Here is a 12138-nt window from a genome sequence, read left to right as displayed (position 1 = left end):
ACAGAGAGATGCACACTATATATATATATGTTATATATATGTAGTTTGTGTAATTATTTATTGAAGCTCAAAATTAAATATTAGAATATTTTGAGATGCTAGATTGATTTTCATCAGATATATATAGGCCACTAATCATCAAAATTAAAATAAAATATGGAGTAAATGCTTCACTTTACATGTACTGAATAATGAATATATGAAAGTTTATCTTTTTAGTCACATTAGGAAAAAAAAGGTTATTCACAATATTCTGATTATTTGAGCTGCACCTGTAAATCTGACTGTAGCTAATGTGAATTCCATTAAATGTGCTGCTTAGATGTTCGTATGACATGTAAGACAATTTAGCCTTATTCTTTCAGCTGAAACCCTGGCGGCGTTAAACGGTCTTGGAAGCAAGTAAAGAGCAAATATTAAAACATCGTTCAAACCGGTAAGTAGGCTTACTGCAAGTCATATAACAGGCTTTAGTGCTTTGATCAGTCTCTGTTTCAGAATTATATCACTATAGAGTTATTCCATCTCAAATCATAAGGGTCCATTTGCCTGCCCATCTCTAATTGACTTAAAACTTTTTTAATGTAGTTTATTTTTTAAAAAAGTATATGAATTACTTTTTTTCAAAAATTCCCCTCAGTCCTCTTTCAACATATTATTTTGGCAATTGAAATTTACTGTTGCATTTCATGTTTGGACAGAATCTCAGGAACCATTAAAGATGAAAACCTTTATAAAAAGATCACTGTTATTTCTCATCATGCCACTGACCCAGAATCTGCAATAGTTGACAAGTATATCAGATATTCTCAGATAATGGTTCAGTTCAAATATGAAAACAATTGAAACAGCAGCATGTAAAGGCCCATCTTAACCACACATAGTCATAGACATTCATAATGTAGATGTCAACTAGGGATATTTTCTGAACCATATGTTCTTGCATGTCACAATAATACAATACAGAATCATACAGAATACTTTTTGAGATGAAATTTTTAGTTAAAAAAATACTTTAAAAAAAAATCTGTTGAACTTAGAAACGAATTGAGCAGGTATGACAAGTTGTACCACAAAAAAGCAACTTCGAGATTACCTAGTTTTAGAATTTGTTTGTTTAGAAATGTTTGTTCATATATACCTTATATGTATATAGGAATATAGGTATATAACATCATTTTCAGTCACTTTGGCCATCACATCAGTTCACTGTATTGCTACACTAATTTTTAGAAGATAAAGTTGAAAATAAATGCTTAAGCAGTAACTATAAATATATGTACGTGTACACATGCATTGTCCAGCTTGAGACATTCGTCTTGAAGCCCAAGTTTATTCCCAGTTGAGTCCACAATGATTATGTGATAAAATTTACCACTATGGTTTGGCCACAGTAGTACATCAGATTACCAATGTGTGACAATATATGTCAAAGCATGACAATTTTCCAACAGAAAAATCTAACTATTCGACCAGATTTATGTTGTTAATCATGGTTTTATTATGCTGTAATGACCTAATGCAGACAATTAACAAAGAATTGGCAGAACTTTATGACACGTCTCTTTCAAACTAGCGTTTATGCCTGCAAAGTGGCGTCAAAAATGAAGCACATGCCCATTTTAAAAATGTGTTATTAAATTATTTACATTAAAAAGTGGGTCAACGTGCTATAAAAAAATAAGAATAATAACTCAAAAAATGTTTGCTATGTCGAGCTACAATTTCCCAAATATCTGTATAAATGTCAGTGTTTTATGATAGAAAGTTTTGGCCAACTCAGACACTGGCGAGCAGAAGTTGGTCAAACAATATGGTGTTTTTAGATGGAATAACCCCTTTAGAAAAACACAGTGGTTTTGAAATTCTTTGTAGTCGACAGATAAACATAGCAAAGAAGAATGAAGTTTCCTCCACCTAGAATCTATATCTGTCCCTCTATCTATGCTCATCAGGAAAAGAAAAGGTCTTAAATGACAACTGCCTTGCCTTCTTCAGAGACTCCTCTTGCTACAGTGGTGGCCAATACTTTAGACCAAAGTACAAAACTGAATGTTATTGCATCCAACTATTCCATACAATCTTGACATATTTATTGTGAATTACCCATTCAAATTCACATTTATTAACATCACAATTGAAATTTTGTTACACATAACTAAAGAGAAAGAAAATGTTTTCTAAATTCCAGGTGGTCTAAACTTATGACCATTTTTTTTTGTGTTTCAATATGTAAAGAAATTTAGTCCTAAATTGAGCTCAAACCACATTTTTATTTAACAACTATAATATAATATAGTCTATGTCTATGTTCTGCTCTGTCTCCATGATGCCTTTAACTCGATGTATACTACCAACCTTGCCTGCTGACATGCACCCGTACACCATGATATTGCCCACCTCTACAAGTACAACATGAGAACATCAGATGGCACAGTGTACGTTAGGAGAAAGGCAGGAGAGGCTGTCAATCCAAGAAACTTGCATGGCGCAGTGAAACATAGAGGTGGCAATATCATGGTGTACGGGTGCATGTCAACAGGTGGGGTTGGTCGTATACATCGAGTTAAAGGCTTCATGGAGACAGCAGAACATTCACAAAATTTCAATTGTGATGTTAATAAATGTGAATTTGAATGGGTAATTCACAATAAATATGTCAAGATTGTATGGAATAGTTTGATGCAATAACATTCAGTTTTGTACTTTGGTCTAAATTATTGGCCACCACTGTATCTGTGCCTCGAGTTTCATGGGATTCGTAAGAAGAGAACTGATTGATCAGGAGGCACTGGTTTTATATGCGCTGATTTGTTGTTGCTACCATAGCCTGCTCCAGAGTATGTGTGGAGCATAAGTTACTATAACGATACATCTAGGTAAGAGCTGAGCCATTGTTGTAGATATGAAAACAAGGCTCAGACCCGCAGTTAGATCCCTCTCTAACTCTAAACCTTGCTTTGCAGTACAGGCCTCTGGTCATGCCCACAACATCAAAACTTCAATACAGGACAATACAACAAATCGACAAAACACTTAGGTATACAGTTATAGCATATCTAAAAATCAGGTTACCGTGTGACCTACATGCATGTAGTCAGGGATGTAATCTAAAAGTCAATTCCATTGTGGGTCCAGTTCCAATATTTTCGAAATTTTTGACAAATGTTACAGATTTGAAAGGATTCAAATTTTGTAAGTGGTTTTGGAACAGAATTGTAGTTTGGAAAAAAAAAAAATCATCTATATATGTACTGTGTCAGTCAGTCAGTATTGTTGTTAGGGCATTGTAGGAATCTTAATTTGTTTTGTGTAACTTTACATTGACTTAAAGTGAAGTGCAATCTAGGTGTCAGAAATGTTCAAAATGGTCTTTGTGAAAAAATAGCTATGAATGAGATTGTCTATTAACAGACTATGGACATTCCCACAAGGCAAGAATAGCAGCAGATTGTCTCCAGAAGCCGCCGTACAGTTGAATCCAGTGGTTTGTGCTGTACGACTCTTCAATATCACCACAGTCAGTGGTCCTAACTTACATTTCTTCTTCTTAGCACGAGTCGGATTCACGGTTGTGGCCCTACGTCTACCCAAGTAAATACTCAGAAGCTCCGAAACTACAGGAAGAGGAAAGGTGGAAGGACGAGAGGGAGCGAGAACGAGATAGGAAAGTGAAAGAAGAGAGGTTGCGACCAAAGGAGGGACTCCAGAAAGAGGAGGTGAAGGATGTCCAAGAGGGCAGAACACAGCTGCCCCTGGAGGACCACCGAGGGGAAGGGAAGGAGTCACGACCCCCACACATACAGTTTCCATCTTCTTTAGCCCAGCACCAGGGATACATGCAATACATGCATGGACCTTATGCCTACAGCCAGGGCTATGAGCCTGGTCACCCTGGGTACAGAGGCATGCCCTCGGTTATGATGCAAAATTATCCAGGTAAAAAGAGAAATAATAATTGGAATTAAGTGCCTTTTTTTTTTCTTGAAAGACAATTCTTTTTACCGTATGGTAATATAAAAATACAGAAAGATGAAGCGTAAATGCAACGAAAACAACAGAAGAGAATAGGAGGCACTTTTACTATGCACACAGTTAGTGTATATGGTGAAGGCATGTAAACATCAACAGAAACAGTGGAACAAAAACTGTGATAAATGAAACTTGGGATAAGCATCTAGAAGAGCATTTTTGGTATTTTTTTTTCCAAACAAACAAGCATGCAGGACACAGGATTAATGCTTGAAACATTAATCAATTAACTGACTAATTGTGAGAAAATACCTGAAATCATTTTTTTAAAAACTCATAACAGCAAAACAAGCACTTCAAAAATACAGTACACCTATTGACACATAATCACACAATCTTTTTTTTTTTTTTTAAACTTAGAAAATAATTCTTTGTTGAAGCTGGAATATCAGTGTTCCTCTTGTTAGTTTTGTCTTCTTGCTATCTTTTGACCTTAAGATGGATCAAAAAGTTTGGCATGTTGACAGAAATCTTCTAAATGCATCACAGCATGCTTTTAGAACAGGATCCAAACAGTGAAACAGTTCAGTAATAAAGTATGACAGAGGTCCTTTAGAGTAGGGACATGTCCTGTAGCTGATTCTAAATGGAAATATACCTTTTTAAAGAAAATCTGACTTCAGGTGTTTAGCACTTTTGAAACAGCGTACCAGTCGTTTTCCAAATGTTTTCATCCTGTGTTGAATCTGCAGCTAACAACAGTCATAGTCAGACTGTTGATTAGTATGATGAGCAGCAGTAGGTATGTCATTTTTTTTTCCTGATGACCAGACATGTTTGAACAATTAAAACACTTTGTCCTCAGGCTCATACCTATCGACGGGTTACTCCTTTCCCTCATATGGAGGGAAGGTGGCAGTAGGTGAGGATGGGGAGAAACCCTCTAGGTCCAGTCCAACGATGAAACCGGCCAGTGAGGCCAAAGCTCTGGACTTGCTACAGCAGCACGCCAACCAGTACAAAAGCAAATCCCCATCCGCCCAAGACAACAAGACCCCACATGACCGAGAGAGAGAGCGAGACAGGGAGAGAGAAGGCGACCGGCCGCAATCCTCACCCTCGCAGCGCATCCTGCCTACTCATCATCATTTGGGATACCCTTTGCTGTCAGGACAGTATGATCTGTCCTACACATCAGGTTAGACTTATACGCCTTTTATGGGGGACACACAGGTGGAAAGACAATAAAAACACAGCCTCTGATGTGGGTATTCAGCCCTGCATTACAACAGCTGTGTTGTTTGTTTAAGGTACGGATGAGACATGAAATGCAATTTAGGAAATCAAGTCACATTTACAGGTATGTGTTTGTGGTTAAGTTTTATTTGTCAGCCCTCTTGGTTTCCTTAGGATTCTGTCGTATTATACCCGTCTTTCCTGTTGTCCTACTTTATATATATATTCCCGTAAATATCCCATATTTGTAGTCTTTCCAAGAAAAATTTGATATTTTGTGCGGAAATGTGCTCAAGCTTGCAACCAGCAACCTTTGTAGAGAGCAGTCCAAAGCACTCCTTTCAGGCACACTTAATTTTTCAAACGAGACAATGATCATGTACTCTGTCAGTGAAGGTTTACTGGGAACTTTTGCTTGCTGTAAAGCAATGGAGAGACATTATTGGTCAACATATTTATAGAATCAGAATCAGAATCACTTTATTCATCCCCAAAGGGAAATTCAGTTGTCAGGGTTCTTATCTGTTTAATTTTGAATTGAATAGCCTAACTGCTGATGGCAAGAAAGATTTCCTAAATCTTTCAGTCTTGCAGCGCAGGGATAGGAGTCGTCCATTGAGGTTTCGTTGTTCATTGAGGCAGATGTGAAGTGGATGATCCATGTTTGTCAGAATGGCCTCCATCTTGCTCAGTGCCCGTCTCTCCACCTCATCCTCCAATGTGTTCAATGTGATTCCAACCACAGAGCCAGCTTTTTTAATCAGTTTGTTCAGACGCCTTGCATCCTTCTGTTTTATGCTGCCTCTCCAGCAGACTGCAGCATAAAACAGGACACTTGCTACCACAGACTGATAAAACATCTGCAGCATCTTACTGCAGATGTCTAGTGATCGAAGTCTTCTGAGGCAATAAAGTCGGCTCTGGCCCTTTTTGTAGATGAAGTCTACGTTTGTACACTAGTCCAACTTATTATCAAGGTGGACACCTAAATATTTATACGATGTCACTATCTCGATGTCCACGCCACAAGTGTTCACTGGCTGAAGAGGGGGTTTGGATCTGTGGAAATCTATGATCATTTCCTTTGTCTTTGAGGCATTGAGTAGCAGGCAGTTTTTGTGACTCCAGTCACTGAAGGCACTTATCAGATCTCTGTATTCAGCTTCATGTCTATTTCTGATACATGCCACGATAGCAGTGTCATCAGAATATTTCTGAATGTGGCAGGACTCAGTGCTGTATTTGAAGTCAGATGTCTACAGAGTGAACAGGAATGGAGCCAGGACTGTTCCTTGTGGAGCCCCAGTACTACTCTGTGACCTTGTCTTTGAGGATGGTGGGTTGGATGGAGTTGAATGCATTTGAAAAATCAAAGAACATGATTCTCACATGAACTCCAGGTTCCTCCAGATGAGACAGGGCACGGTGAAGCATGAAGAGGATGGCATCATCCACTCCAATGTGTTCTTTGTATGCAAAGTGCAAGGAATCGAGTTTGTCTTTGACCTCTAGCCTCAGTAGACGTAAAACCAGCCACTCCAGAGTTTTCATGATGTGTGAGGTCAGAGCAATAGGTCTGTAGTCATTTAGTTCAGCCAGACATTTGATTTTTGGTACCGGTACAATACAGGATGTTTTCCATAGAGCAGGCAGACTCAGGTTGAAGATCCTGTGGAGAGGTTGACACAGTTGTGCAGCACAGTCTTTAAGCAGTCTTGGACATACACCATCTGGGCCAGCTGCCAGATGAGCTAGACCAACGGAGCAAACTGTTTAAAAGGCATGAGGACAGTAGTGCGAGCACAAGGTTGTCAGATGTGACTGAGTGGCAAATGTAAATGGTTTCCATGACTTAAAGGTCAGGTAGCAAAGCTCCTTTTAGGATTTTTTCACAGGATGACTTTTGTAGCATTTTTATTTTGAAAGAGCCCAAATTACACAGCTTTGAATTCTTTTTCTTTTTTTTTTAAATTTTCTGTTTTCCTCATTTTATTTCTCTTGTGTTTTGGTGTTGTACCATCTAGTTTATGTAATGCAATATGCATTTGCTTCTCATAAATGAGACTTGAAGTTGTCTATGTTTTACCTTCATGCGTATGCACAAATGTGTTTATGTGCCACACTCTGCAATCTGAAAATCAAACTGCATTTTTCTTTTAACTGGCTGTGGTTTCAGGGACCTCTAGTGTAGAAAAGATTGAGCACTGGCTTAGTTCAATCAGAAAACAGTATTTTGTTTTTGGAAGTTTTGTTCTTCAATGCATAGAATTATATTTTTACAGATTTGGCATGCTTGTCAAATGCATTTTAGAAAGAACAGCAAATAATACAGCAGTGGAGACTGTGATATTCTAACTTTTAATCCCTAGTATGGATCATGAAACAACACACAAAATTGCAATCTTTCCTTAATATGCTGTCCTCTGCAAGAGTGGGCCTTGTCATCAGTCCACTGGTTGGTTCTGCTGGCTGCTCCATCCTGATTATTATAGTCTACCAAATGCGATGTGTTTGCAGTTACAGGTGCTGAAGAAAGCTGAATATGTAACATCACTGCAGAAAACTGTTGTGTTCTCAATCAGTCAATGACCTGGTAGTAGGGACGAGGAGACTTGCTGTTCATTTAAAGCTGTTGAAGTTTTACTGGTTGAGTCTGAGTATGTATTTGCAGGCGGAAACTCCAAAAAAATAGCAAAAGGCTTGTTAGGTTGAAGTATGTTGATTTTTTTCTGACAGCTGTCCCTTACTTTCAGGCCTCTCCACCTCAGCCATTGTTGCCAGTCAGCAAGCATCTTCCCCATCTATGTACCCTCCTGCACGAAGGTGAGAATGGTAAGATAAGCACACTTTTGTATTAGATTGTTGTACTTTTAAACAGTATTTTAATTTACTTTACTTTATTCACACTCCACCACACCGAAACTTGTCTATGCTTACAACATTAAAAGCTAACCTCTCCAGCTTCTATCCATCTTACGTAAACAGCTCTGTAGTCTTGTTAGAACAAGTGCTGTGACCACCAACGCTTGTCATCTGTATGATTCTGAATTTACTGAAGCACACATGTATCACTTCAGTCACAAGACTGAAGTGAGTAAGACTGAAAGGCACTCCAGTGAGTGCGTTTATTCCGATCTTGCAGTACAATAGCATCATCTAGGGTTGAAATCAGTGCCGCTGAGTGGCAGTAAGGCCTGTATGTCATACACACGTGGACAAAATTGTTGGTACCCCTCAGTTAAAGAAGGAAAAACTCACAATTCTCACTGAAATCACTTGAAACTCACAAAAGTAACAATAAATAAAAATTTATTGAAAATTAAATAATCAAAATCAGCCATCACTTTTGAATTGTTGATTAACATAATTATTTAAAAAAACAAACTAATGAAATAGGGCTGGACAAAAATGATGGTACCCATAACTTAATATTTTGTTGCACAACCTTTTGAGGCAATCACTGCAATTAAACGATTTCTGTATTTGTCAATGAGCGTTCTGCAGCTGTCAACAGGTATTTTGGCCCACTCCTCATGAGCAAACAGCTCCAGTTGTCTCAGGTTTGATGGGTGTCTTCTCCAAATGGCATGTTTCAGCTCCTTCCACATATGTTCAATGGGATTCAGATCTGGGCTCATAGAAGGCCACTTTAGAATAGTCCAACGCTTTTCTCTCAGCCATTCTTGGGTGTTTTTGGCTGTGTGTTTTGGATGGTTGTCCTGTTGGAAGACCCATGACCTGCGACTGAGACCAAGCTTTCTGACACGAGGCAGCACATTTCTCTCCAGAATGCCTTGATAGTCTTCAGATTTCATCGTACCTTGCACACTTTCAAGACACCCTGTGCCAGATGCAGCAAAGCAGCCCCAAAACATTACTGAGTCTCCTCCATGTTTCACCGTAGGGACAGTGTTCTTTTCTTCGTATGCTTGGTTTTTGAGTCTATGAACATAGAGTTGATGTGCCTTACCAAAAAGCTCCAGTTTGGTCTCATCTGTCCAAAGGACATTCTCCCAGAAGCTTTGTGGCTTGTCAACATGCATTTTTGCAAATTCCAGTCTGGCTTTTTTATGAGTTTTTTTCAGCAGTGGTGTCCTCCTTGGTCGTCTCCCATGAAGTCCACTTTGGCTCAAACAACGACGAATGGTGCGATCTGACACTGATGTACCTTGGCCTTGGAGTTCACCTTTAATTTCTTTGGAGGTTGCTCTGGGCTCTTTGGATACAATTCCAACGATCCGTCTCTTCAATTTGTCATCAATTTTCCTCTTGCGGCCACGTCCAGGGAGGTTGGCTACTGTCCCGTGGGTCTTGAACTTCTGAATAATATGAGCCACTGTTGTCACAGGAACTTCAAGCTGTTTAGAGATGGTCTTATAGCCTTTACCTTTAAGATGTTTGTCTATCATTTTTTTTCGGATGTCCTGGGACAAGTCTCTCCTTCGCTTTCTGTTGTCCATGTTCAGTGTGGTACACACCTTTTCACCAAACAGCAGGGTGACTACTTGTCTCCCTTTAAATAGGCAGACTGACTGATTATGAGTTTGGAAACACCTGTGATGTCAATTAAATGACACACCTGAGTTAATCATGTCACTCTGGTCAAATAGTTTTCAATCTTTTATAGAGGTACCATCATTTTTGTCCAGGCCTGTTTCAGTAGTTTGTTTTTTAAAATAATTATGTTAATCAACAATTCAAAAGTAATGGCTGTTTTTGATTATTTAATTTTCAATAAATTTTTATTTATTATTACTTTTGTGAGTTTCAAGTGATTTCAGTGAGAATTGTGGGTTTTTCCTTCTTTAACTGAGGGGTACCAACAATTTTGTCCACGTGTGTATTATGCATAAACATATATTTGGCAAATTAAACCAATCTTTCTCCAGATCTCAAAAGTAAGTGAAATTATTATTTAGTTTTTAACATTTGGTGGAAATTTCGATTTTTATTTGACAGCAGTGCAAGGTTACATGTGCTTGCAAGTGGAACTTCCTGGAACATTTATCCTCAAAAAATGGCTATTCTCACACATGCATGGCCTTCAAGGATATGTCAGAAATTACTAGGGGAGGAATTTTGGGCAAAAGGGATTCAGTGTGTGGGAAGTAATTTCAACATGGAGACAAGAACTCTATTTTCTTTATTGTTAGGAGGTTCCACAGTGTAGTGGAGTCCATCTAGTAAATTAAAAAATAAACATTTTTAATGTAGCTGCTACCCCCCATAAAAGTCGTATTTGACAGCTGGTGGATTTAATCATTGAGTGGGTCCCTTTAAAGCATTGCAGAAAACGACCCAATGAAATGACGTCTGTTGTAGAGCTTCAGTCGAACTCAAGTAAAGGAAAGCCATGTGGAACATGTGACATTTGAAGGTTATGCTCACCCTTATCTGAGGTGTTTTTTGTGTAAATTAAAAATATGTGTAAAAACAAGTGAATGGAAGTATGGTTGAACATATATACTGATACTGTATCTGTCATTATTCTAAAATATCCCCTTAATTTGCAAGAAGTACTACTACCAACCACAGCTGGACAAAAAGATTTGTGAGATTAAAATAAAATGTATGTATAGAAATGAAGTTACACTAAAAGCAACAGACTGTGTAATATATTTGTGTATATAAAGAGATGCTTGGCAGATGCTCCTGCACAGCCATCCCTTTTGACCAATGTTGTTCTCTCACTTTATACAGGCACACCTGATTGGCTGACCTCCATCCCTCTAAAAGTCATGTGAATGGGTCACATGAGAAAGCATTTCTGTTGGAACATCAGCTCAATGGTGTTATGTGTATGTTTGATATCTCTGCGTGGATATCCAGTTGCCCCTTGCTGGACTGAACGGGACCAAAAGGATCAAAGTCCTCATTCTGCTGGTCCTGCTGATTCCAGGCGGTACCACTGGTGCTCAAGCGTGTGGGGAGCAGAGGTTTTGACTCAAAGACTGAGGACAAAGTGGACCTGGTGGGTGAAGACACAAGGAGATGCTGATGGTTGTTGGTGCTGGTGGGACATAGGGTGGGTCTGACAGTTCTGAGCTGCTGTGGCAGGGAGGGTGGGGCTTTCAGAGTCACGCTGGCTTTTTGTAGTAAGGAAAAGACGGTCACTTCCTGTCTTTTGGAGCTAAGCCTTCAATTCTGTGTCATTTTATGGCACACAGTCGTCTTTCAGTTTTTTTTTTTTTTATTTCATTCTCATATTTCAGAAACGACTTCTGACCCTGAGACTTAATCTACAGTGGCCTCTGACCTCTCTGAGAACCAGTGGTTGGGCATCATCACACGTTCACCTGGATGTATCTCCGCTTTATGGAAAATAAAATGAATACTGTGCACAGAGAAGGACGGACCAACCAACAGGAAGCGTTCGGAGTGATGCTGTATCCTCATCTGACTGACTCAGAGACAGGGAGTCAGGTGGCATCAGGCTTCTCCACCTCAGTTTGTAGCTGTTATGTACCCTGTGTATATGTGTATGTGTGTGTGTGTGTGAGAGAGAGTGTGTAAATACTGTACAGAGGAATTATTTTAAAGAGCCTGTTGGATGATGTTGAATTTCCTACTCTTTGTCTGGTAGCCCTCCCCTCTGTTTTTCTACTGTTGCTGATCTGATATTAAACCTGTAGCTGGTGGAACAATGTTCAGGCTCAGTTTCTTCATTTTTGCAACCACTATCACGAAAGAAAGTCAGCAACAACAGATTGAAGCAAGTGCAGCATGTTGATGATTATACATTCACCTAAGCTAAAAGTACTTCTTCCACCAATGACCAAGAAACCCAGTTATCCTGTTTGGCTTGCTCTGAAAGTGAATTGTCTTACTGGAAGACTGCTTATTTATCAACTGTCAAATGAAAAAACAGATGCAACTGCCTTGGGCTGCAAGTACTTATTTTCTGTGAAAATGCATTAGCTATAAAATTAA

General features: G+C 38.9%; 1 protein-coding gene across 9 annotated transcripts in view; it reads left to right on the top strand.

Annotated features, from left to right (window-relative positions):
* znf609a (zinc finger protein 609a) overlaps window positions 1-11854 on the top strand; it is a 62112-nt gene extending 50258 nt beyond the window's left edge. For 5 of the 9 annotated variants that reach the window (XM_051952343.1, XM_051952345.1, XM_022209546.2 and 2 more), the window contains 4 exons: window positions 3555-3939; window positions 4838-5170; window positions 7962-8031; window positions 10909-11854. In XM_051952343.1, coding sequence (XP_051808303.1) covers window positions 3555-3939; window positions 4838-5170; window positions 7962-8031; window positions 10909-10918 — 798 coding nt within the window. In that variant the 3' untranslated portion in view covers window positions 10919-11854. Of the gene's footprint in view, window positions 1-365; window positions 437-3554; window positions 3940-4837; window positions 5171-5282; window positions 5333-7961; window positions 8041-10908 lie in introns of those variants that run through there. The other 4 variants (XR_007943844.1, XR_007943843.1, XM_022209548.2 and 1 more) reach the window with 4 other exon arrangements.
* The last annotated feature ends 284 nt before the right edge of the window (window positions 11855-12138 follow it).

The sequence above is a fragment of the Acanthochromis polyacanthus genome, chromosome 8 (assembly GCF_021347895.1).
Source record: "Acanthochromis polyacanthus isolate Apoly-LR-REF ecotype Palm Island chromosome 8, KAUST_Apoly_ChrSc, whole genome shotgun sequence".
NCBI lineage: Eukaryota > Metazoa > Chordata > Actinopteri > Pomacentridae > Acanthochromis > Acanthochromis polyacanthus.
This window is presented reverse-complemented; position numbering and strand designations above follow the sequence as displayed.